Here is a 26,155-nt window from a genome sequence, read left to right as displayed (position 1 = left end):
ACATCAAACTAAGTGAGACTAGCACGTGGCATAGTGCTGTTTTGAGATACAAAAGGACTAAAGAATTTTTGCAATAAAGTATTGGTGGCACAACATATACATATACACACTCAGATGCACTGTGATTCTGACATCATTAAAAATGAAACTAAACAAGATAAAAGCAAAACCAAGCAAAAAGAAGAGAGGAATAGAGGAGTCATGTTACTTGCTTCCCATGGATACTGAATTTATTCTGTGTTTCCTGGAAACTATGAAAAAGACAAGCACATTGAATTGTGCAATTTTCTTAAATTAAAAGTTAGTAAAAAGAAGCATAGAGACTTTTCGTGTTACTGAATGTTTTCGTCTTATTAAACTCAACAATAGTTAATCAAGAGAACCCATATAAGATAGACACAAGGACATAAATATTGCTCATGTCGACATTTCTTATTTCTACCTGATGTCAAAACCAAATGTGTAGTAATATTTCGTAATTCAGTGAAGCCATTTCTGTAGGGAATAGAGATAACATGCTCCAGGTACATTGCTTTCTGGTGATCTAACTGAATATCTACCCTGATATTAATCAGAGAGAATGAATAGTTAATGTTTCTGTTTTATATGGATTGTCTCTGAAGACTCTTTGGCCAGAACGTGGTAAGCTCATGGTGAGTGTTCTAATAAATGCAGAAACTGACACTATTTTATATTTTGATATGAAAAGGACCTTTGTGCCTCAAACACCATATGTGTGGGAGGTACTACTGGGAAGCTGCTAGAACCTGCCCTGTGTTTGCACCCAGATATAAAAGGTCTGACCAGTTCTTTACGTCTACCTCCTTCCCACTCCCTCACCAGACAAAGTGAAAAGTACCTAACAACAACAAAACATCCTTTGAAATGGGGGCCAGTATTACTAATTGACTACGGTAAGCTAAAGAGTGTTAGTGTGGCTCCTGTGGGATGTTTGATTTTTAGAAACATGACCTGAGGGACTCAGCCAAATGGGTTAACTACAAAATATATTCTCAAGGAGTTAGCTTAGTTGTACTATTGAATGGGATTATTTATCACTTTCCATTTTAAACATGATTAATTTGTATATTAGCTCATATTCACAAAATAAAACATTTTTGTTTTAAGTACAGTTGATGCTGAGTTGCTTTTTCTGATAACAATTAGCCAACATATTCAGTTGTTAATTAAATCTGTTTTGGCTAGAAATTCCAACACCAAAACGTTAGTGTAAAGAAAGTTGCTTGTCTGCTATTTCCTACAGCTAAAGAACACAAATTCAATAATATGAGAGCAGTCCCAATTTCATTGCATTTTAAAAGAAGGCAGATTAAGGATTTACAGCATTTATAACTAGAATTTCACTCACCATCCGTGTCTTTATAGCTACTCTAATTTCGGTAGTATTACTATTACAGAAATCTTGGAGACGTGTATGCTGAATTCCATTTATATATTGTATGCAGTTTGATTTTTGAACTATTCCCTCATATAGAAAATTTTAATCATATTTTTGATGATTTTTTTCAATAAAATGCAACTATATTGCAGTGATTTGTAGTAGGAACTTTGTGCTCCCAAAAAGGATACTTTTTCCTTACAAAATTCTTCTAACTTAGCCTTGTAATTAATTGAGAAGAAAGCTAGCCAATTATTGAGAAAATGTTCTATACTGTTCTATAAATTTAAATGGGTTCTTTTTCTGGGTGAAAATGAGGTTGGCTACATTGAATTCATGAAAAGAAAACTCTACGGAGTAAACTAAGATAGTTTGGCATTGGAGTCCTCCTTAGGATACCTTCTCCTGAAATTGTTTAATTTAAGTATATATCTGAATTTTGTAAGTTTTTATATTGTGTGAGGTTTATTCTATTTGAGATACTGTCTTGTCACCTTTGTTAATTTTTTTAAAAGTTTTTGTCAGTATTTGTTGAAATACGAAAATCTGAAGTCTAGTGTTCTAGCAGTCTGGTCTACAGCAAGTTCAAGCTTTCAGCAGAGCTGATGCTGAAGTGTGAAAGGAGAACTATCTCCCAGAGGGAGACTGAGAAGAGTATTGTAAATCCTCTAAACCTCAGAGAGTTGGTCACTTGTGGAATCGAAGAAAATTTACACATGTTTCAACATCTTCATTCTCAAACCTTCTATTTTAAATTCATAGAAAGTTACATTCAGAATGGTATTGTTGGGATGATTTTCAAACTAGACTAGAGCATTCATTTTAAGCAATAAAGGATTGATGGTTAGTTAATAATGCTTGATTCTTTATTAAAAATGTAACAAGATTCCCTGTAGATGTATCCCACATGCTGCCCAAATTACAGAATTTTTAATATTTCTTGTAAATGTTTAACAACTGGCTGGGGTTGGGGGGTGGGCAAAAAAGCCCTGATACATATTATTTGCTGATTTGCATAGTGAAATATTTCCATGACAGGACAGGGAGACATGATCCTGGGAAATAGTAAATTAAGGAACTAGAAGAGAAATCACTGGCATATATTGAGGCGATGCTCTCTTCTCTTCCTTTTCCTCCTCCTCCTTCAACTAATTGCAGCTCAGAAGCCATGGGCTTAGTCCAGGAAGATGTGATCTGTTTGGGGTGGTTAAAGGGCTTGGGAGAACTTAAGGTGGGAAATCCTCCCTGTTCCCTCAGCAGGTGATTTCAATTTACAGGTTAAATTTTTTTTTTTTTTAAGTTAAATAAACATTGACATCAGATAAAAGAATTTCTAAAAAGTAAAAGATCTAATGGGAAAATTCTAATGGGGTATAAAAGTCACCAAAAAGGAACTTTTTTTAAAATTGAAAGAGATAGAATTGCAGAAGAGCAAATAAAATGATTCCCCATTCTTCCAGTCTTGGAGAGGAACTTCATAAAGAATGGGTCAACACAGAAATTCATACATGGAGAGATTCTGTTATTTGACCAAGCCAACTGTTTGCCGCTCAAGTTAGAACTTACTGAATTATATGGCATCAGATTTTAGAAAGAAGATAACAATTCCTGGGCAGAATAAGTCCAGTCATTCCATGGACAGGCCTCATGCACCTGGAAAAAATATCTCCAAACCAGCTATCTCTATTCCCATTTGGACAAAAATCCTGATATATAGAAAGCTTATAAAGAAGGGGCTACTCAATCTTTTTTTTTTTTTTAAATATATTAAATAGTTTTGATTATTTACAAATGTAATCGTTACCAAAATATTCCCTCTAGCTCTCTTTAAATTCATTCATTCATCCAACAGTATTTATTGAGTAGATCCTCTGTCTTAGGACTCAGGCTGAGTGCAGGGTAAATCACTGGACTGGACAGTCTTACAGGTCCTTCAAACTCTCAGGTTCTGAAACCTCAGATGAAGGCAGAAGTAAGAACTGAGGAAAAGGAAAGGTAACTTCTTAAATAAATGTCTTAAGATGTAAAATTCTTTAAATATGTTTAGACAACTCCCAATGATTGGAACCTTTGATTCTTACTGACTGAAATAATGGATCCACTCTCCAAAAACATTTATGTAATGGCTCATGATACAGAGTAAAAGATTTCTTCCTCTAAACAACTTAGGAAAACCAATAAAAAGTCATGCTGAAGAATATATAGAATAAAAAGCTATCGGTGAAGTTAAAGGCTCTTAAATATTATCAGGCTTAATTATCTCCTTAAAAATTCCTGCCCTGTGGCCATATTGCTTTCTCTTCCATGTCTGTGAGAATGAGTTTACTGTTTGCGAAGTAGATTACGTCTATTTAAATTAAGTGCTTCCTGTTACCAAAGAGCCTGTGTGTTGAATAATTAGCTCAGAAAACAACTTTAAAATGTAATGCTTTCCTTGGTCTGGTGAATGGAGTGAAAAATAATTTTTATTTGTTGAATCATTTGTGTATAGGTAACACAGTTAACATCATTTGCATACTGGTAGAACCCAGGGGTCATAAAACTGCATCTTTTTCAAGTTTTTGCTATATTGTTGATTCATTTGTTAAATTTTCTAGAAATATAATGATAAATTTCAAAAGTGCTTTAATTCTTATTATTTTGTGCCAGTAAATATATAGAAACCATGATAGGCATGTATTGATAATGCAGCTATATCAGCTACTCAAAGTTAAATGTTGATGAGAAACCAGGACTATGTTTTACAAAGAAAAAACCAAATATTACTATATTTTTGAATCAAATATAAAAGCCTGAACGCTTTGCAGAAGAAAATCATTAAGTATAAGGTGTTCAATGACCACAAACAGGAAACTTGCCGTATAGCAACTTGCATTTGTACTCGATTCTCCTTATATGTATGACAAGATCTACTTTCAAACTTTATGTCAGTATAATATATGTAGATCTCATATTTAGTGAAATTTTCAATGAGAGTTTTCAATGCTGTGGTGAGTAATTAACTTCTCAGGAATTAAGATAGATGGGAACCAGATATTATAGTACTATCAGAGATTATAAGATACATTTTAAATTTTTGAAAAAAACCCTCAAGACAAACTAGTGTGGTAGTACTAAATGTCTTCTAAGTACAGTGTTATATTGCAAAGTTGTGTTGTCTTAGAAATTATCCTATGGCTTTTTAATCAATTTTTATGGAAAGGACATTTCTCCCCTGCTTGTTAAAAAGTAAGAAAATTTCTTTAAAGCTCTGTGGGTTCTAGAAACTGGACAGAATTTTATTTCTGGCTGGCACAATAAATGATAGAGTTGCTCTGGTTTTTCTTTTCTCCTTGGAAAGGTATTTAGATATTTCTTAGTTAAAAAAAAAGTTTATTGAAATGAAGTTACCAAATCCACATTTCTAATGAATATTTACCTCTTTGCCTCTCTGAATCGAAAACACTGGAAATTAGTCTCTCTGAACTTAATAGCGTCGAGCTAATAGAAAAAGAGAACAATGAGGAGATCAGAGTCTGTCTATTCTCTGGGTTATATATACTAGCATAAGATCAGCAACTCTCTCCCTCATCATTCCTCCACTTCTGAGCCTTGTTTGCTTCTCTTCTCAGAATGGACTCAACGCTCTCCACCTGGCTGCCAAGGAGGGCCACGTGGGGCTGGTGCAGGAGCTGCTGGGAAGAGGGTCCTCCGTGGATTCTGCCACTAAGGTAATGTTCATGCTGGGAGAATTTTTTTCCTTGGAAAAGAGGACATGATTTAAAGCTTCTTTTCCCTGATTATACATTTTAGAGGTTTCCTGGAACACCAAGATTTTCAACAATGCAGAACTGAAATTGAAACCCTTTCTGTTAAACTTTTTAGAGTTTGAATTTCTTCATTTAGGGACTTATCAGATATGAGACTGAAGAATTCTTCATAATATTTTGTCTTTTCTCCTTTAATTCATATAGATACTAGATTAATATAATTCTCTGTAGACAATAGCACCTGTTTTCCTAAGGTTAATTCATTTTAAAAAATAAATTAATGTAGTAAACCTCTCAATGGAAATGACAAGTAATTTTGATGCTTTAATTAATTATATCTTTTAATATATTCATATAACTTGGCAAGAGAATATACAGAATCCTTTGTACTCTAATGGAAAAGAGATTTTTAAATCATGGATTGAATTACGGTAAAATTGGATTTTGTCACCATAATGTGTTTGTAAGGAAATTGGACTCATTTTTAAAGAAATATGCATGATACTCAGTATACTAGAAACTGTTGCTTCCTTGTTGGTAATTCTTTTGCTAAAATGTATTTGAATCTTGTCTTTGGGGAGTCATTTCAGAAACAACAGATATTTTAAAAAATGTCATCAGTGGTGCCAAGTATCTGTCTTCAGAAGGTAAAATTTTAATTTGAAGAAAAAAAAAACAGTATCCAATCAGAATCAAGCCTGCTGACCAGGGCTGAGTGTGGTAATATGGTTGTGGGAGATGCAGAGTGAGGAGGCCAGCACTCGAGCCTCCAGCTGGGGCTTGAGTCTCATCAGGAAAGACAAAAAAAGTGCTGGAATACGTTAGGAATATGGCTAGTTAACTTGGATTTCCAACACTTCCTTCATAATTGCCAAAATGTAGACTGGCTCTGCTCACAGTTTAGTATAGTAGACAGCAATTCTAGTGGAAATTTAAAAAGAAAAACAAGCAAACAAAAAACTCTCGGGCAATTCCAAAACAGTTAAAATATAAGCTCACTATATGCAATAAATACTTTGAACCTAAAGAGAGAATGAACATTTTTATTAACATTTCTCTTGGTCACATCAAATAAATGTTAAACCAATATTTAAAGAATATCAGTTTGAATGTGTATCAAATTATTTGCTTCCCCTGAGTTGCCCATATTAATATAATATATTCATTAAACCAACCACTTTTTGGCTTAAGTGTTTGTTTTCTTTTTACCTTTCCTTTAAACTCTATTGATATTTTAAAATGTAGGTTCACTTTTAATCATAGATTACAACTGTAGAATTTTAGATCCAGAAAAAATCTCATTTTAAAGCTCCTCATTTAAAGAGGAGGCACCTGAGCCCTCAAAATAGGATGTGAGTGGCTGAAGGCCCCACAGTGAGTTGGTGACAAAAAGAGAACAAAGAGAATAGTGTCCACAATTTATGGCCTTGAATCTACAGATTTCTGTTTTTCATTTTTTCTTTTTGTTATTGATTTTAATCACATCATCAACCTATATTTTAATCTCTTAGCCTATATTTTCTTTTCGTGAAAGGTTTAAACTGTTTTTCATTTGAGTTTGGTACTGTAGGTGGTAAATTTTGATGTAGCATATGGTAGAAATCATTGATAATATTGTAGTTCATGTAAAATGTATTATTTTATTCTCAAAATATTTTGAACAACCATGTGCTCTAGTGGCTGGAAATACAACTGTGAGTTAAGTCAGTTTCTCTACCACTTAAAATTCCTAGGTTTCTCTGCAAGGTCATATAAACTCAGTGGTTCAGTAAACAATTTTTTTTTTTTTTAATTAACTTTACCTTGGGGTAGGACTCTTTAGTTGTTGATTAAATCGCTTGAGTGGTGATATTGTCACACACACATATGCATACATGCACACACATCCCAAATTATTTGATTCAATAAGGACTCAGTCTTTGCATGTTCTTAACACTACAGCGGAATTGTGAAGGATAGAAAAGAAAGACACTATATGGGATGGTCAACATTTTGATGGTAAAAAATTCTCTCTTCCCAGGATGGGCTGCTATCTTGATAGAGTGAGAAGTTTTAACCACTTGAAATAATCAGCAAAAATTGAAAATGCCTGTACATTATGATTTCTACAAAATTTGGAAAGCTAACATTTTATATTTTGTTTCTCCAAAACAGAAGGGAAATACTGCTCTTCACATTGCATCTTTGGCTGGACAAGCAGAAGTTGTCAAAGTTCTTGTTAAGGAAGGAGCCAATATTAATGCACAGTCTCAGGTATTACACTCGGATTTTCTCTAATGTAAATGAACTTCAACTAGAACAGCTTTCTGAAGTTGTTTTAATGGGTTTAGCCAGCTGTTGGGTAGATAAATTTACTATAAATACTTCTGTTATTTATTTCAGCCAAATTATTTTATTAACTCATGCTATGACATTTCTTATTTTTTTGAAGTATCATGATCTCCCTCTTAATATAACTAAAAATTTGACATGTGCAAGTCTATCATTGTCTTTAAGTGCATTAAAAAAGAATATAAAGTGTTTTTTTCCAGAATGACAGTGACATCTGTGAAATATGAATTATTCATGCAAGTTCTGTGTTGCTCTATAAAAGGATTTTCTCTCCTTAAATTTTAAAAATTCTCGAAAGATTAGCATTCCAGTGGGAAATCTGCTATAAAGTGGGAATCACACTACTTTGGTTACTTCACACTCCAAATGTGGGCCTTACAAAACTCCAAAGGGAAACAGGAAAATTTGAGACCCACAGCCTTATGATGCATATAATAACAATTATATAAGACAGGAAATGGATGTTCTTAAAAGGAAATTAAGAAAAATTTTAAAAGAATAATTAAAATATGTCATACCGTAAACTTGATCCCTACTTTTTTTCTGGTGGAAAGGGATAGAAAATATTGCTTTGCCCAAAGCTTTACTCTTGGTATCTATTATGCATTTGTGTAGAAATTGAGGTTCCTATCTTTATAATCAAATCCCTTTCTTTTCTCCATTTTTTAAGGTTTTTGGTTTTTCTCATAACACAGGCCGTACCATGGGGGCTATTGGCAAAATAAACCAGCTCTTCTCCATACATTCTTTGGGATAACCTCACCAGCTTGTCTTTGAAGGCTTTTGTATAGGAATATCTATTACCTATATTGTTCATTCATTCGTCATGTAGACATAGCTTTAGTTGTGTAAATGGCACAAGTTCCGAGTTCTGGATCCATAAAATGCTTAAGGGCAAAACTTAGAATCAGCCCTATTTTCTTTGACTTTGATTATAGGGAATAATCTGCTGAAATTACAACAGAGAAGACATTATCCATTTTTATCTCTGTAATATCATACTGTTTTAAATAACCACATTTTCCCCTTACAACCCAAATTTTTAGTTAAATACATATCAGTATTTTAACATTTATTGAGAATATGCCATACTCTATAATCTTTATTAAATGAAATTTTTTAAAACATTGGTACCATCTGTAAAGAACTCCTATATATTCTATAAAGTATGATGGCATCTCGGGCTTAGAGACACAAGACTCTACAAAATCGACTGCCTCAAAGTAAGGGATAAAAACTTTTCTTTATAGCACGAGAACATCTTTTTGCTTCATAGCAGAGGTTCTCAAACTTTAGCTTGCATTGTAGTCACCTGCAGGGCTTGTTGAAACACATGCTTCTGGGCCCCACCCCAGAACTTCTGTTTTAGTTCTGGGGTGGGACCTGAGAATTTTCGTTTCTCACAAGTTCTCAGATAATGCTGTTACTGCTGGTCCAGGGACCACACTTTGAGAACCGCTGCTTTGGAGAATGTAAGAGAAAACTGGGCATAAGAATGTTGCAATGAGTCACTAAATATAGTTTGAACTACATGCCTGAGCCAATAGTTTGTGATGAAAGCCTGGTCAAGTTCAATCCCATAGGAGTTTGCTTTTGATGGGACGTTCACCCATACGTTGGTACTATTAATATCTTATTAATAGTAAGATTTCAACTGGCTAGTTGAACATAGTGATTTCATAAAAGTTATATTGGTTATTACACTGTGATTGTTGGAAATTTACAGGCTTTGGAGACTTTTCAAAGAGAACAAGCTAAAACAATTTAATCAGTGATTTGCTTTCAGAGTCAATGAGCCTGTTCTTTATATTCATAATCATGCCAGATTGTAACAGATCTTAAAGGAAGGTTTATATTATCAGTAAGAGATTAAAATAATCTTTATTTTTACTATATTCAATTAGCTCAATTTAAGATTTATGTTGTAGGAAATCCTGACAAGTAGCTTTGAACTGATTTTTACATTGCGAGCAATTTTTAGAGTGATAAAAATTAATAATTAAAACGTACGATGTTTTTCTAAATGCCTAAGTCATTTGATAAGGCCTATGAAATTATTTGCTATATTGAATTTAGGTAACCATCATTACCAATTAACAAAAATTATTATTACTTAGAATGTTTTATAATTTAATGATTGAGATTAAATACAGGAATTTATATAAAACAGGTTAACTATTTTGCTCCTACGTGTGAGTAAATTCCAAAGGCCTGGTTTTAAGGGCTGTCGAGGGCAGGTGTGAGTTCTCCATATGTGATTCTCATCGGTCCTGTCTTGTTTAAGATACAGATTTCTTATGTGACAGTGGTGGACTCAGGTGAATGGGTAGGAGCCATGCTCTTGATAGTTGGACCATAACTTCTTTTTCAGAACCAGAAAAAGAGCATAGGAATCCCAAATGCACAACATAAATTTTGAATTTTGTGTTCAAATCATAGCTTCTCTTACATCTTTCTAAGAGCATAATGCAAGGCAAGTACAGAATAGTCTGATATCAGAGGAATGTTGGTGGCTGCATAGTACTTTGCCTTTGGAAAACTTCTGAGTTATTTGGAAATGGACCATTAATGTTATTGTTGAATTAAGAAGGTAGGAAACTCTCTGAAAAGCTCCAAGGAATAAACCTTCACTAAGCATTTACAGGTCTCATAGGTTATAGATAGGTACACATCTATGGATTTTTCTGCACTCGCTACGTAAACTATGAGATTACCTTCGCATGACACTGCCAATTTTGGTAGACGCTGTCTTTATTTCCTGAAGAAATCCAGAACACCAGCAGGAGCAATTTAAGTATTTTAAATAGAATTATGTGACTGATATGATAACAATCAACAAATGTTCAAGTTTCTGAGCTCAGCAGTGAGCTGAGCCAGTTCTGAGCCAGTTCTGGGTGTGATTTTAAGTGCTGCCCTCACCCTGTGGCTCTCCAGCTTGGTTCTTTGGTCTCCTGAATTCAAGGGCGTGGAGAGCTCATCCTAACCTCACTGAAAGCTGTTTTGATGGAATCATGGGGCTGGAAGTCAAATTAGAGTGATCTGAGGAATCCTATTTGCCTTGAGGATGGTTGCTTGCTTGTTGAACACACAGACACTTTCAGAAAATCTTGTCTAGGCGTATTAACATCCTCTAAAGTGTCCTCATAAGTAGTGCTGGGATGCTTTCCGGCTATCTGTACGGGCATTTGTTTGTCACTTTTATAACCTTTAAACCTGCTAGACTCAGAGATATGACTTAAAAAAAATTGTTCCAATTACATATTATCAAAGAAATTGTACTTTGAAAAAGTTTTAAAAATATTCTTAGAGTAATGAGTTCCTTTAAATTCTGGTAGCACTTTTTGCCTGTTGATATTTGTCCATCTCAGGTTTGTTTTTTTAATGTATTTCTACAATTTTTGCAAAGGGGTAAACTTCTCTGGAGCAGGTAATTTTTCTTACACTTCTTTATAGTTTTAGGATTTGGCGTAATGCCTTGCACATATGTGATTGGAGGCTAACTATATGCATGTATGCTCTTCATGTTTAAGAATTAGCTTTGTTGTGTATTCCAATCATTCCTAACAGTGGATGTTAATATTAATAATAGGACAGATAATAATACCAACTGCCAGGCACTGTCTCCAGTGCATCGTGTACCTTATCTCTTTTGATCTTCATTTCCTCTGTCATTATCAATGACAAACTGAGACAAAGATGCTTCACTTACTTGCTCGTAATCTTCGTCTCCAGGCAAAACCGCTTCGCAGAGTTTCCGTAACAGTTCTACCTTCACTACAGACCCCAGAGAATAATTTTAAAAATTCCTTTTTCTTCTGGTCCAAACCCTGTTAAGGTCCATGTAAGTGATTCTCCTGAAGTAGAATCCGTGCAAAAAGTTTAAGGTGGAATATTGTCACTTAGCATTTTTTGTGAACTATAAACGCTATAGCTCTGTAAAATCTTCAAAACATGAAGAGATTTTGCTGTTGTTGCCAAAGAAATTTGCCCTGAGGAATTTCCCCTCTTTAATTTTCTCTACAAAAATGTAACTTTTTGTTCCTCATATGAGAAAATTTTTCCTTTAGGTCTTTATTATATTGTCCTTAAGTAAAATTATTAAAATCAGAGTGACCAGTGTAATAAAGCAAAGTTATCTTAAAAATATCTTTTTTTTTGCTTTTACAAAGCAAACTGGTTTATGTTATGTATATTTTACTACAATAAAAGAATGCAAAACGGATCCCGGAATAGGGAATATCTCCGAGCAGCTGAAGCTAGTGAAATTGTGGAGCATGGGGACAGTAAAACTGGGTAGCTGTAGCTTTCTATCTTTTACCTTATTCAGTGGAACCTGTGATGTTTGAGTTCCCTGATAATTATAGAGGGAAAGAAAAATGTGATTTCATAAGAAGGAAGGATGGGCTGGAAGCTCCCACAAGACTCTTTAAGAGGTATGTGTCCAGCCGAGTCTGGATTGGAATAGATTCCAGATGCCACAAAAGTACAGCCCAATAGTAATATCTTGCACTCAGACTCAATTTTAAAGTGTATTTTCATGTGTTATGTAATCCCCTTTTGTCCCTACCATGGTGTGCATCAGTAATTATTATTCTCATTTTGGATATGGGGAAAACTGAGGCATGTGGGAAAACCAAAGTCTTATGACAAATTAGCGATGGAGCCACAAACCCATGGCCATTTGGTATGGACACCTTCCTTCCAACAATCCTCAGCATAATTCACTGTTTCCCTTTAAACTGTCTCTACACCTTCTACCTCCACTAGGGAGGTCCAGGACCTTCCACAAGAGTGGGTCCCTGGCTCAGACGCCATCCATTCTCTCCTGGTATAATTGCTCAGATGGTGGGAATAACTAAAAGTATTCCACAAAAGCTAGGCAACTACCAATGAAGGGATTCATGTAACTGTGACACCTTATCCATAGTTGAGACTTTTTCAATCAGCCATCCATTCTCTTAGAGTGTTCTTTTACCAAATGCAATTTTTAACACAGGGAAGACTGAAATATATGTTCTGAAATATGGTTTGTGATGTCTTTTTTGATTCATTTTTCTTATCTATGTCTACACTGTTTTACTTTTTCTTGGAGTTTCTTGTGTTTCAATCCTTTTATGAGGACTCCAGAAACAGTTTTTTCTTTTCATCTTATTTTAATGGTGAGTCCAAATAAGATACTCTGATTTGGTATTCTTGATATTTTACTGAAAATTTACTTCTATTTTTCTTGACTCCTTTTGCCTGTTTTCTGCTCACTACTCTTTGTTCTTTCAATCCTGGAAATTTTTTCCAAAAGAAGACTTTCCCCTTTGTAACATAAACATGTTATTTGATTAGCTGTCAGATTTTCAGACCATGACCATTAATGCCAGTTGCAAGATTACATGACCGTTGATTACACCCCCAGAATTTTAGGGGTGCATACACTTTCCATATGCAAGGATAAATGTCTTTTCAGGTGTAGCTTCCAGTAGTTGTTTCTTCATTGGCCCGCACCCATTGTCACAAATAATTTGAATTGGGCTGTGAAGAGCAAGAAAGCCTACACAGTTGGCCAGCATGCCCATTACACTGAATTGCTTCCATATGGCCATAGAGCCATCCTTGGCTCTCGAAACAAAAACTCATAACGGAACATTGCGTTCTGTCTCACACACACACACACACACACACACACACACACAGTGTATAAAATGGGATCCGTGATCACAGATTTCAAAAAGTTTTGTTTTCAGCTTTTTTTCCTCCAGATATATACATATGGTTCTTTCTTCATGAGGTACTTGGTTTTTCTAGTTGGGAAAATTACTATTGTAACATAAATTCTCTGAAGTTAAGTTGAAGGCATGTACTTGCGTTTGACCAGGGATAAGAAAGAAGTCAGAAGACTTATGTTGTCTTTTTGACTTTGGAAATCAGTTTATTGGGTGATTACAAGTTTGCAAGAACATCTGTGTTCCTCAACATTCCAAGATAGAGGAGTATGCTTTCTCCAATTCTCCATTCTTCAATATGCTTGAAGAAATGATGAGAATTGATGTCTTCAAAATTTTGCATAGAATGGAATTATTGTCTCATATCCCAGCAGAATTCTAGCATTAAAATTACTAGTCTGCCATATATACATACATACATACTTCTGAAAAGACATGATAATATTTTCATTTTTAATAAAATAATTTTTCAATTTCTGAAATAGAATTAATATACTTATATTTTGTCCTTATGGTCATTTATCTGGGGACAGGTGGTGTGGAAAGGCTGAATACTTGTCATTTTTTTCTGAAACTTGAATGAATTAGAGCATAATCATCACCAATCTAAATCTTTGGTGGATGTCCCATTTATTTTTCACTTCAAGTGATAAATATTATTTCATTTTAAGGGAACTAAATTTGGAGTAAGATGAGACTTATAGGGAGAAGAGAAAAATGGCAAAGATTGCTCTAAGTTTTTCTTAATAGAAATAGAGTTCAAATTTCATACAGAGGACCCCCTTCTTTTTTCCCTCATTCTGAGTTAAAATGGAGGATAAGCTGCTCTGGCAGTAAATAGTTAAACTAGTACTGTAGCAGTCGGCCTCTTACCTCAGCTCTCAGCACAACCTGCACATTCCACAACAACTAAGACGCTGGGTGAAACCTTCAGGAAGACCTTAAAACAATGACCCTTCGCGGCAAAGATCACAAAACAAAACAAAAAATGTGAAAACATGACACTAAATAAAACTTGCCTATAGAAAATTATTGGAAGTAATCCAAGTTCACTCCCTCCCTCTGAAGGTCTTTGGTATTCAATGTGTGGTCTCTAACATTTGCTAGAGATACAGTGATGAGGGGAGGGGGAGACTTGAGGAAGTGAGGACTGAACTCATTTTTTTAACTCATAGATATTTTATTTTTTAAATTTATTTTTTCCAGCTTTATTGAGGTATAATTGACAAATAAAACTGTAAGATATTTAAAGTGAACAACGTGATGATTTGATATATGTATACATTGTGAAAGGACTCCCCCCATCGCGTTAATTAACACATCCATCACCTCACATGTTGCTTTCTTTTTTGTGAGAACATTTAAGTTCTACTCTCTTAGCAATCTTCAATTGTACAACACACTGTTATCAACTATAGTCACCGTGTTATACATCAGATCCTCAGACCTTATTCTTATAGCTGAAAGTTTGTGCCCTTTTACCAATCTCTTCCTGTTTTCCTCACCCTCCCAGCCCCTGGTAACCAGTTTTCTACCCTCTGTTTCTATGAGTTCGATTGCTTTTTTTTTTTTTTTGGTTTCACATATAAGTGATACCATGCAGTATTTGTTTTTCTCTGTCTGGTTTATTTCACTGAGCATAATGCCCTCCAGTGAACTGTTCTCTTGAAGAAAGGAATTGATATGAAAATAGGGGTAAGAGGAGGTGAAGTGTGCTACAGAAAAGTGAAATAGTATGTGCAAGAGCCTAAAGAAATCTGGGAGCTGAAACATGAAGGGGAAATGTGGTGTATATGAGGCCTGACAGGAAGTCAGATCCTGCAGGTCTCTGTGAGCCATACTGAGGATTTTGTTTTAAGATGTTTATCCTAAGCCCAATATGAGGTGGAGGTGGGAGGTAGAACAAGATGGGATTTGGATTTGGAGAAGGTCACCTTGGTGCAGTTTGGAGAACAACTTGGAGGGAGGCCAGGACCGATGCAAAGCAGACTATTTGGAGACTATTGCAGTGGTCGATTCTGGATAATAGGTGATGTTAGCTTACAACGGAGTGCTGGTGGCTTGAGTGATGGAGAAAAGGGGGCTGCTCTGAGAGTCATGTAGGACCTATTTCAGAGCTCTGGGTAATGACAGCATATGGGAGGTGAGGAAGAGGGTGGTGACAGGATGACTTCTGGATTTCTCCCTGAATTATCGGTAGAGATGGTGATGCAGTCCCCTGACATAGAGAACACTGGATAAGGACAAGGTTTCGTTTTCGTTTTTGGTGAGAAGGAGGGGGAGATCATGGGTTGCATTTTAAGTACTTGTTAGACATCCAAGAGGAGATTTTAATGGGAAGTTCGAGCTACAGGTCAAGCGCTCAGAGGAGAATTCTGGAATGAAATGAAGACATTTGTAGCTCATCTGACATAAGTGGTTATTAAAGGATTAGACTTGAATGAGACTGCCAAAGCAGTGAAGCCTGTGAGAGGCAGAAGAGGGTCTAGGTTTTAGGGAAAATTTTTATTTTTTAAATTATTTTATTGAAGTCATATTGGTTTTTAACATTGTGTAATTTCAAGTGTACGTTATTATATATCAGTTTCTGTATAGACTGCATCGTGCTCACCACCAGTAGTCTAGGTTTTATCTATCCCCATACACATGTGCCCCTTTACCCCTTTCGCCCTCCTCCCACCCCCTTTCCCTGTGGTAACCACTAATCTATTCTCCTTATCCGTGTGTTTGTTTATCTTCCACATAAGAGTGAAATCATATGGTGTTTGCCTTTCTCTGTCTCCCTGATTTCGCTTAATGTAATACCCTCAAGGTCCATGCATGTTGTTGCAAATGGGACAGTTTTGTCCTTTTTTATGGGAAAAATTTTATATTGAGGAAAATAAGGGGATGAAGAAAATTTGGGACACATGGCAAAAAAAAGAAAGAAAAAGTTATAGTGATGGTCCAGAGGACTCTGGGTCCTTAATGTAAAGTGAGTGAAAAATAGCAGGCCTGGAAGAATTAGAATGAGAGCCAATCAAGACCAGTGAAATAAGCATTGGAGTTAAACTTGAACTGGCTTAAGTTTAGCAGGGTTGAGAGCTAGACTCCAGAGTCAGACAACCTAGAATCCTGAATCCCGCCTCCATCATACACCCACTAGCCTTGTGACTTTGGGCAGGGTACTTACCGTGTCTGTGCCTGGGTTTCCTTATCTGTAAGACAGGAGTAATTACAGTACATAAAATTTAGGGTTATTGTGAGGATTGAAGGAAATAAAGAGCATAATCCTTGGTACATAGCAAGCCCTCTATGTTAGTTGCTGTTGTTATTTTTATTAGTTTTGTTGTTAGCTGCATGGGCATGGGCATGGGCAAGCTGTTTTACTATCTGTATGGGAAGCACTGGTTCAGTTGTTATTGATTCCTTAGTTCCTGAGTTACTTTCCCTCCCTGTTTATTAGATTTATTTATTCTTAGGAACAAGACGATCTAAGTTTGCATTCACAAGTGAAGAATATCAGAAAGAAGGAGAGGAGAGCAGTGTGAAGACCACTGAAAGAAACCTGGGAACTTAATGGATGAAAAAGAGAGGCCAGGAGAGAACCAAAATGTACAACTATATCAGGCCCTTTTAAACAGATCAGAATTTGCACCTTCTATTCGTACACTATTTTGATCGGCCTGACTAGGAAAAGATTCTTGTATCAAGGTGCACACCATGTTTTGGAGCTTATGACAAACTCACTAGCATTTGACAATTGGACCTGCTTCAAAAACTTTACAGGTGGCCTTTCTTTCCCTTCTTTATTCTAATCTGTCATTGACTAATAATCAAACAGCTTTGCATTTGGAACAAGGTTCTATGTACTACATCATTTTATATGGACACTTTATATTCTTCCTATTTTCTGAAGTTATTTGAAAAGCTTTTGACCTTCTAAATTAGCATTGTGCTTTGTGTTTTAACAAAAAGTTGTAGAGGAAATAGGATGTGGACAGTATTTTAACTATTTTGAGTGTAAGTCTCCCATGGATGAACTGTTAACTATTTTGCTTTATTTTGGGGATGTGACTCTCTTGCATTCTCCTCATATTATGCTCTTCACTAAATTATTGTAGTTTAGAACCAGAAGTGAACATCAGAGACATCATGTCTATAGCATTTACTATAGGAGTCTGAAGTCCACAGAGTCAAGTGGCCAAAGTCCTATTGGTGACCCCTGTCTTGTGATATCTGATTAAATACTCCACGTGATTTGAGTGTCTATCTATCTATCTATCTATCTATCTATCTGTCTGTCTGTCTTAACTTCACAAGCAATACATGAATATATTCTTATTTTAAATAATCAAAACAATGCAAAAGTTTATGTAACAAAAAATATAATTTCCCCCTTCCCAGCTACCATGCACTTCTTCAGAAGTTACTTCAGTTCAGAAGTAATCATTTTTCTAGTTCCTTTCTGTGCAGTTAAATTCTCTTTATACAACATTATGATGTTTCATAAGCAATTACATTTTTATTGTTCCTTAATAGAATTTTCTGGATTTGTATGTCTAAAACTCTGAAAAGGACAAGGGAGTTTATTGAGAATATTTCAGTACTCCTTGCTACATTATTTGCACAGAAATCAGTCATTGCTTCCTCCATGTTGTAGAAAGGAAACTGAGAGTTTAGATTACTACTCATGGACTCAAAGTGATTTTGTTTATACCCCAAACATTGATTAATTACATAACTCTATTGAAATATGAAAATTAGCATCTACATTATGACAAATTATTTTAGACTTTCACATTTGGTGCAATTTCTTATGATTCTTTTTTAAGTGCTATTCTAACTAATATCTTTAGTATGCATTTCCTATCTTAGTTTGGAATATTTGCAGTGCCCAGTAATTGACAGAACATGGTAAATATAAATTTGTATGCAAATACATTACACTGTTAACTATAGCTAACTATTCATGTGTTATAGCTGAAATCTTCTGATTATTTCTACTCTTAAATCCTTGAAAGAGAATAGAAGTGTTTAAGACATTAAAATTGCCAGTGATCCCTTTTGACATTGCATAGGTAGGCAGCATAGTGAAGTGGCTAAGAATACAAATTCTGAAGCTAGAATGTCAAACTCTTCTACTTTCTACGCATGTAATCATGCTTCAATGTCTTCATCTATAGAAAGAACATCATAGTAATAGTACCTCCCTCATAGAAGTTGTTGTGAGAATTAACTTAGTTAATCCATGTACAGCGCTTAGAACCATGCCTGGTGTAAGAACTCAATGACTGTTAGCTGTCGTCATCACCAGATTCAGTGATAGTGCATTTGTGCAAGAGCAGCCATTCTGCGTACCCACTGCTGCCTGTTCTCAGCACAGTGAAGAACGGAAGAAAGTCAGTTCATTGATGTAGGTTAAGAGATTGCTACTAAAAGTGAAATATGTAGTTCATATGACTGGCTTTTTTCACATGCTGCTTGGAACACTATCAGTTGGGGTGCATGAAATTGCATTATCCTCAACACCGATGCAATAGTAATCTAATAGTGTAAGTAATTCAGTAGTCAGGACTTTTAGAGTATAGACATTGATCGCCTAGAGACACTTGCAACTTCGGGCTAATGGATAAAAGAATGAGAATTCTCATCTTAGATACCTACATTCTGGATGGTGAAAATTGAAGTACAAGTAACAAAATGTGGTTTTAACCAAATATTATTTTTGAAAATTGCTTTCATAGCGTAATTCCAATTGTGGAAAATTCTAAATAAAATATCATAAACCTAAAAAGTATTGCTTACATTTGCTTATGGTACAAGAGTAAAAAGATTTTTGAAGTGACCAAAATATAGCATTAGTGTACCTTATTTAGAACAAGATATCAATGAAGCTAAAGTCACAAGTTGAAGGTATGGAGAAACAACTTTAAATTGCTGATTAAAAAACATCCAGTGTTCTTGATCGATGTGCGTTGGTTTTCTTTAAATATAAAGTTACATGCTACATCTATTATTTGGGCATATATTTACCTCTTTTCAAACTGTTTTGTGGTATTTTATGGGTCATTTTAGTCCTCCACTACACATATTTTTGTATCCAATATTTTAATATTATTTTGTGATGTATTTAATATGTATTTAAATTAATAGATTACATTTAAAACTTTAAAAAATTACCCAACTAGGAATATCAGGCTGCTTCCAGAGGAAATATACCAAAACCCACTGTAAACATCAGTCTAAATGGTAAAATACTAGGAGTATTCTCATTAAAGCCAGTAACAAGGAAAGGATTCTCATTAGTGATACTATTCAACCTTGCATTCAAACCCTAGCCAATGCAATAAAATAAGTATATGAATGGAAAAGGAAAAGACAAAAATGTTGTTTTATACAGAAGATATGGTTATTTAAATAGACAATCCAAAAGAAAATATGAATCAATTGTTAAAATATTTTTACATTCACTGATTTGTTAAGAGCCTACTGCCTGCGTAATTCTATCCATGCATCATAGAATTGTCCTTTCATGGTATTTGGCTAAGATTTTCTTCAGTCTAAAAAAAGAATGAATTATTCTCTCAAAAAGTTAATACTAAAAGTAGTGTTTCATATCTAAAAATGGTAGATTAGGACTTTAAATTTAATATGAAATTAGATTTGTGAATCACAGGTTAGAACTTCATCAGAGTGTGCCTGCATGACTGACTCCAACTATATTTTCTGTTCTTTTCAAATCACTGGGAAATATTTTTTGATGATTTTAAAAGGTCACAAAATCATATTGTGAAAGTGCATATCTTTTCATTTGCAAACAGCAGCCTTTTAAAATTTTGCATTTTCAGAAATTGAAACTCATGTCAACCAACAATGTCATCAAAAAACATTTATTTGGGACCAGCCTGGTGGTGCAGTGGTTAAGTTTGCTCGCTCCACTTCAGCAGCCTGGGGTTCGCAGGTGCGGATCCCAGGCGTGGATCTACACACCACTTATCAAAACCATGCTGTGGTGGCAACCCACATACAAAATAGAGGAAGATTGGCACAGATGTTAGCTCGGGACCAATCTTCCTCACCAAAAAAAAAAAAAAAATTAATGATCTGATTGGATTAAGAGATTCTCCTGCATGCTGTCTGAACATAACTTGATACAACATTTTAAATTGTATGCTTTTAAAATTTTAAGTTTCAGTGACATATTGACTTGAAGACACGAATAGCAGGAAAGATAAGCAGTAGAATAAAACCTTGACATTAAAATTCAAAACAACAGAGGCGCATCTTTTCAGGAGAGCGGGATAAAGACATCACTAAGTGGAGACGAATACAAGGGCAGGGCAGATTCCACTCTACTTCTGAACAAGAAAAGAAAGGCAATGAAATAATTAATTTAATTACTTTAGTTTAATTAAAGTTTAATTAATCCGGGCATACCACCTGCAGACATGAAGACTTCATGAGAGACTCTATAGTCTAGTGGTTACGAACCCCTACTCTATCACTTCCTATCTGTGTGACCTTGGGCTTGTTACTTAACCTCTCAGTGACTCCATTTCCCCATCTGTAAAACAGGGAGGATAGTATGTACTGCTCATGGTAAATATGAAGATGAAATGGGTCAGTACATGCAAAGTACTTAGAACAGTGCCTGGTACCTAATAAATGCACTCTAAATGTGAGCTATTATCCTAATTATTAGATATAATGGTGTTATCTGCTTAAGTTATTGAATAAGTAAAAAATGATTGGGAGCATCAATTGAGGACCGTATCTGTAATTTTGGCTGATTGTCCATTGGAGCTGAGAGACCATTATTATCTGGAGGGAGAGGTAGAGAAAAGATTATACAGAAATTCCATCTTTAGTGATTAGAAATATATACCTTTTCCTCGTTATAACCTAGGTTCGGAACAAAGAGCATGAAGCTGAATGATTAGGAAAAGCACTGGCTACAAACAACAGGAAAGAAAATTGACAATATTCACTGAACACATACCATAGGCCAAGCACTGTGCTAGCCGCTGGGGATGCACGAAACAGTCTCTGCTTTATTAGCTTTTGGTGGTTAAGACAACTGAACTAAAAAATATCCCCCTTTCTTGTTATCTATATCTAATAATTAATTATTCTATTTTCTGTTATTTTAACATAACTTAGATTTTTAATCCCAATATTTATTTAACAAATTTACTTAAATAGGATTTATTAAAAGAATAAGCTATTCTTTATCTCTTCTTACACATAAAAAACATATTTTGAAGGCTGAAGATAAAGGATTGCTTCCTTAGAAAAATCCTTGTTTTTTCTCTTTCAATTGTTAAACCGGGCTATTCTCCCTACATTTTCTTGGTGTATTTCAAACCCAGACTCTAAATGTATTACCTTACGTGAGGAGCAAGCAATTTCTGGCAAAACTGTTTCATTACTAATATTTGTCATAATCTTTCAATTTACTGAGAAAATTATTATAACTGCAAATTTTCATAAACCATTTACCAATCTTTTGTCACTTTCTGATTTTCTAGCTAGGTACTGTTTGAGACCAAGCTATGGGATGCCATCACCAATTTCAGACAAACAGTGCTGTTTATAACATCGGGAAGGGAAAGCATTGTCTGTTCACAGATCAAATTCTAATTGTAGACCTTGAAAGGTGCTTACATGGAAACAACCTGATTCTGTACTTACATGATTTAGTAAACATTCACTTGCCACAGCCAAAAGAAGGATAAGAATTCTATACAATGACAATGCTAATGCCTTGAACACAAACTAGGAGTCATCCCTTTTGCAATTAGATCTGTTAAGACATCCTCCTTTGAAAGTGTAATAATAATTATCATCTTAGCAGCCATGACAATTGTTTTGGGCAGGCATGCTCCAGAAAATATATCTGAGAGATCAGCTTAGTTGTTGTTTCTGGGTACATTTTGAAGCCAATATATCCAAACAGTACTATCAGAATATATTTTTGTTTAAAATCTGATTTTTAATGGGAGGATAAGGAGTGGATGGGGCATAGTTATGTCCTTTTATGGGTGAGCTTTGAGGGGTAACATCTTTCCTTAGAATTATTTGGGTCCAGAGGCTGGCCTGGTGGCATAGTGGTTAAGTTCACATGCTCTGCTTCGGTGGCCCGGGGTTCACAGGTTTGGATCCGGGGCACAGACCGAAACACCACTTGTCAAGCCATGCTGTAGCGGTGTCCCATAGAAAGTAGAGGAAGATGAGCACAGATGTTAGCCCAGGGCTGATCTTCCTCAGCAAAAAGAGGAGGATTGGCAACAGATGTTAGCTCAGGGCTAATCTTCCTAAAAAAATTGTGCATTTTTGAGCAACTTCATAAATGACCCAGTGGCTTAGAAGCCAAAGGAAATGTGTCACCTCCAAAAGCAAAAATACTGACTACTGTGTGTAGGTCCATGATATTGTGACAATTAAGTCAATAATAATCACTGTGGGGTGCTTTTATTTTCCCCCAATAGAGTAAAATCGATAAACCTGAAATAATTATTTTGAATTAAGCTATAGTGCTAATTTAATTGGTTATTGTTTTATTATTTTGAGGTTAAATGTAATAAGGATCAAAGAATTTTGACTTTCCAGATTAAAATACTCAAAATAAGCTGTAACTCTTTTACTTCTCTCGCACATAAAACCAAAAAAATACTTTAAAATTAATGATTACCAGATAAGTTTCTTGTTTCTACCCAACTGTCTTTGAGAAAATAAAATGCTACTCCAAGTCTTAAAAAACACATCTAACATCAAAACACTATATGGTTCATTTGGACCAACTCATCTAAAGCCACATTTCTTATAATCCTGTCAACAACTGCAACTCGAAGGCTTTGCTTTGTTCATAAGTATATAAGGTAATCACACAGCATTTTTTTATTGCTTGAGACACACATCCAGAAAGTCTAAATATTTAATTAGATGAAATTATTGCTTCCTTCAGCAATGTCAATCTTTTTTTTGCCATTTAATGATTAGAGTACTTTGCATGCCAATCCAAAAATGAAAACATATAGTAAAAAGCATGCAGACACACAAACACACTGACACACCCCATTGGGATGCAAACATTCTTTCTTAATTTTCCAAAGCAAAAGTTTCCTTTTCTTTGATTCCAAAATATTTGCTGTAAGTTTTCTCAGTCCTCAACAGTGGTCAGAATTACAGCACTATTCTTACTTCTTGTCTGATATTAGCAGTTTGGGATATAACCAAGGTCTCATTTCATGTCATATTGTACATATTATACCAATATAAATTAGATCAAAGACCTGGGGATATAAACAGGTTCGGTAATGTTGGAGGAACAGAGTAGTTTAAGGGCAGTAAAAGCCTTTTTTTTTTTTTTTTTTTTGTGAGGAAGACTGGCCCCGAGCTAACATCCGTGCCCATCTTCCTCCACTTTATAGGGGACACCGCCACAGCATGGCCTGACAAGCAGTGCGTCGGTGCGTGCTCAGAATCTGAACCTGGGCCGCCAGCAGCGGAGCACACGCCCTTAACTGCTACGCCACGGGGCCAGCCCAAAAGCCTTAATATAGAACTCTCCCCTTACTAAGGGTAGATTTTTGTCTGTGCCGATTTACCCTTATCTAAGCTCTTTTTTTTTTTTTTAATAGGTTACATGTAGGATTTGACCACGTTCTAGTCTTTTTTTTTTTTTTTAATTTTATTTATTTATTTATCCCCCCAAAGCCCCAGTAGATAGTTGTGTGTCACAGCCGCACATCCTTCTAGTTGCTGTATGTGGGACGCGGCCTCAGCATGGCCGGAGAAGCGGTGCATCGGTGCGCGCCCGGGATCCAAACCCGGGCCGCCAGCAGCTGAGCTCGCGCACTCAACGGCTAAGCCACGGGGCCGGCCCCTCTAAGCTCTTTTAAAAGTTGCTGGGGAGTTAGAGCAAGGAGTGCTCCCAGACAGTGCCAAGACCAAGACAGAAAATAGATCCATTAAAATAACCAGCCCCAAGCGACATACTCAATACTTAACAGCTGCTTAACACATTCTAGTTCACAGCTTGCCGAAGATATAACCTCAAAGAATGAATACTCTCAATGTCATGATCCAAAAACTCTGTGTAGACAACACATGGAACCATTCAGTCACATACCCAGACTTTGAGTCCTTTGGAGTATTTATTTATAATTTATACCTTGAAATATAGTCACATTCACAAAGAATTTCAGATTACTTAAAACACTTTATATATACATATAGTTAACGTATATATCTAAAGTCAAGATAAGGCTATAGAGGCAGACCTAAACAAACTTTAGCTGCAGAAATCTAGTGGTGATAGCAGAATGCAGAAGGAGCTGGATGCAATAATTGACCACTTTGATTTGGGCAGCCATAGAAATAAGGAAAATGTGATAGAGATGGCAGTTGTCATGTTTTTGAAAAAAGGAAACTTGCTGATTGCCATCTAGAATCTTGATTTCACACAAGGCACAGAAAAGATACGGAAGTTGGTTGTCTAAATGTGCCTGAAGGAAGAGTTCTCTCAGGTACATATCTGTCAGGGAAGGAATCAGCATCGGGTGGAGAGCGAGTTCTCACCCAAGGAAATAAACTCTAATTAGCATCTGAGGTGGCAAGGTTGATTCATGCTACTCCTGCCATCTGTGAGTGTGACACATCCTTACTGAGACAGAAGCTGCCTCACTTTAACCTAGAGGTACCTATAGCAACACTTTCCTTCAAAAAGTGGGTTTGATTGGCTTAAAAAATCTGGGTACATAGAATTCTTGATTTCAAAATAGAAAAAGTACAGTTTGGACCCAAATACATTTTTTTTTTTTTTTGGTGAGGAAAATTGGCCCTGAACTAACATCTGTGCCAATCTTCCTCTATTTTGTATGTGGGAGGCGGCCACAGCATGGCTTGATGAGCAGTGTGTAGGTCTGTGCCTGGGATCTGAACCTGTGAACCCTGGGCCGCTGAAGCGGAGCACGTAAACTTAACTGCTATGCCACCGCGCCTGCCCCCAAAATGCATATTTTTAAAGCAGCTGCTATATGCCAAGCATATTGTATTATACACTAAAGATCTGAGCCTAGTAATCTATGTTGTTCAACAATTTGAAAGTCTAGAAAAATTTCTTTAAAGAAAATGTATCAGGGTATGAATTTCTACCCAATTTCAATATTCAAATATTCATTAACTTTATGTTAAAGTTTCATCTCTGATATTGAGACATTTTTGTTAATTCTATAGAGATTAGTCAGGGCACAACATCTGCAACTTTAATTTTAGTTTTTATCATTAAAATTATTTACTACATATACAACACAAAGACATTTGTATAGATTATTATAAAGTTTTATGTAATACAGTGAAAAAACATTTAACCTATGGATAGGTAAACTTGCCATTTCTATCAACAACGTAAATAAAAGTTAGCATTATATGTGCAAAAATAACAATGGAAGAAAACCTACCACTGAATACCTTATTTTGTATTTGCCAATCACACAGAAAAAAATTATTTTAAAATCTCATCACTTGCAAGAGCAAATTTATTTCCTTATTGAAAATGATGACCCACCTGCTTTTTTTGTAGTGTAACCTTATTCTTAAAAATCTATTTTATATTTTTCTGCACATGCGTCTCAGGGTCACTAAATAATTTATTTTTAACATAATAATAGTAAATTTTGCTTTTCATACTTTTATTTTTGTGATACATGTTGTGATACTCCAGATTTCCTGGAAAATACTTTATTTTAAATGAAGGGCAGCAGTATAATGTATGTTTTAGTATAGATGTGTGTATCAACTAGGATGCCTTCAATTGCAAACAAGAAAAACTTACCTCATACTCGGGTAAATAAAAAAGAGACTTTCTAGGCTTTCATGAATACAAAGTTCAAGTAGGTAAGGTAAGCTCCAGTACTTAGTGTTTTGTTTTGTTTTTTTCTCCCACTGGCTTATTCGTAACCAAGGGCTCAGATTCTCTC

General features: G+C 35.3%; 1 protein-coding gene across 11 annotated transcripts in view; it reads left to right on the top strand.

Annotated features, from left to right (window-relative positions):
- ANK2 (ankyrin 2) overlaps positions 1-26,155 on the top strand; it is a 629,932-nt gene that overhangs the window by 449,751 nt on the left and 154,026 nt on the right. For all 11 annotated transcript variants that reach the window (XM_087437715.1, XM_087437712.1, XM_087437714.1 and 8 more), the window contains 2 exons: positions 5,011-5,109; positions 7,303-7,401. In XM_087437715.1, coding sequence (XP_087293841.1) covers positions 5,011-5,109; positions 7,303-7,401 — 198 coding nt within the window. The remainder of the gene's footprint in view (positions 1-5,010; positions 5,110-7,302; positions 7,402-26,155) is intronic.

This window comes from Ceratotherium simum, chromosome 12 (genome assembly GCF_057802395.1).
Source record: "Ceratotherium simum simum isolate JZ-2026a chromosome 12, ASM5780239v1, whole genome shotgun sequence".
NCBI lineage: Eukaryota > Metazoa > Chordata > Mammalia > Perissodactyla > Rhinocerotidae > Ceratotherium > Ceratotherium simum.
This window is presented reverse-complemented; position numbering and strand designations above follow the sequence as displayed.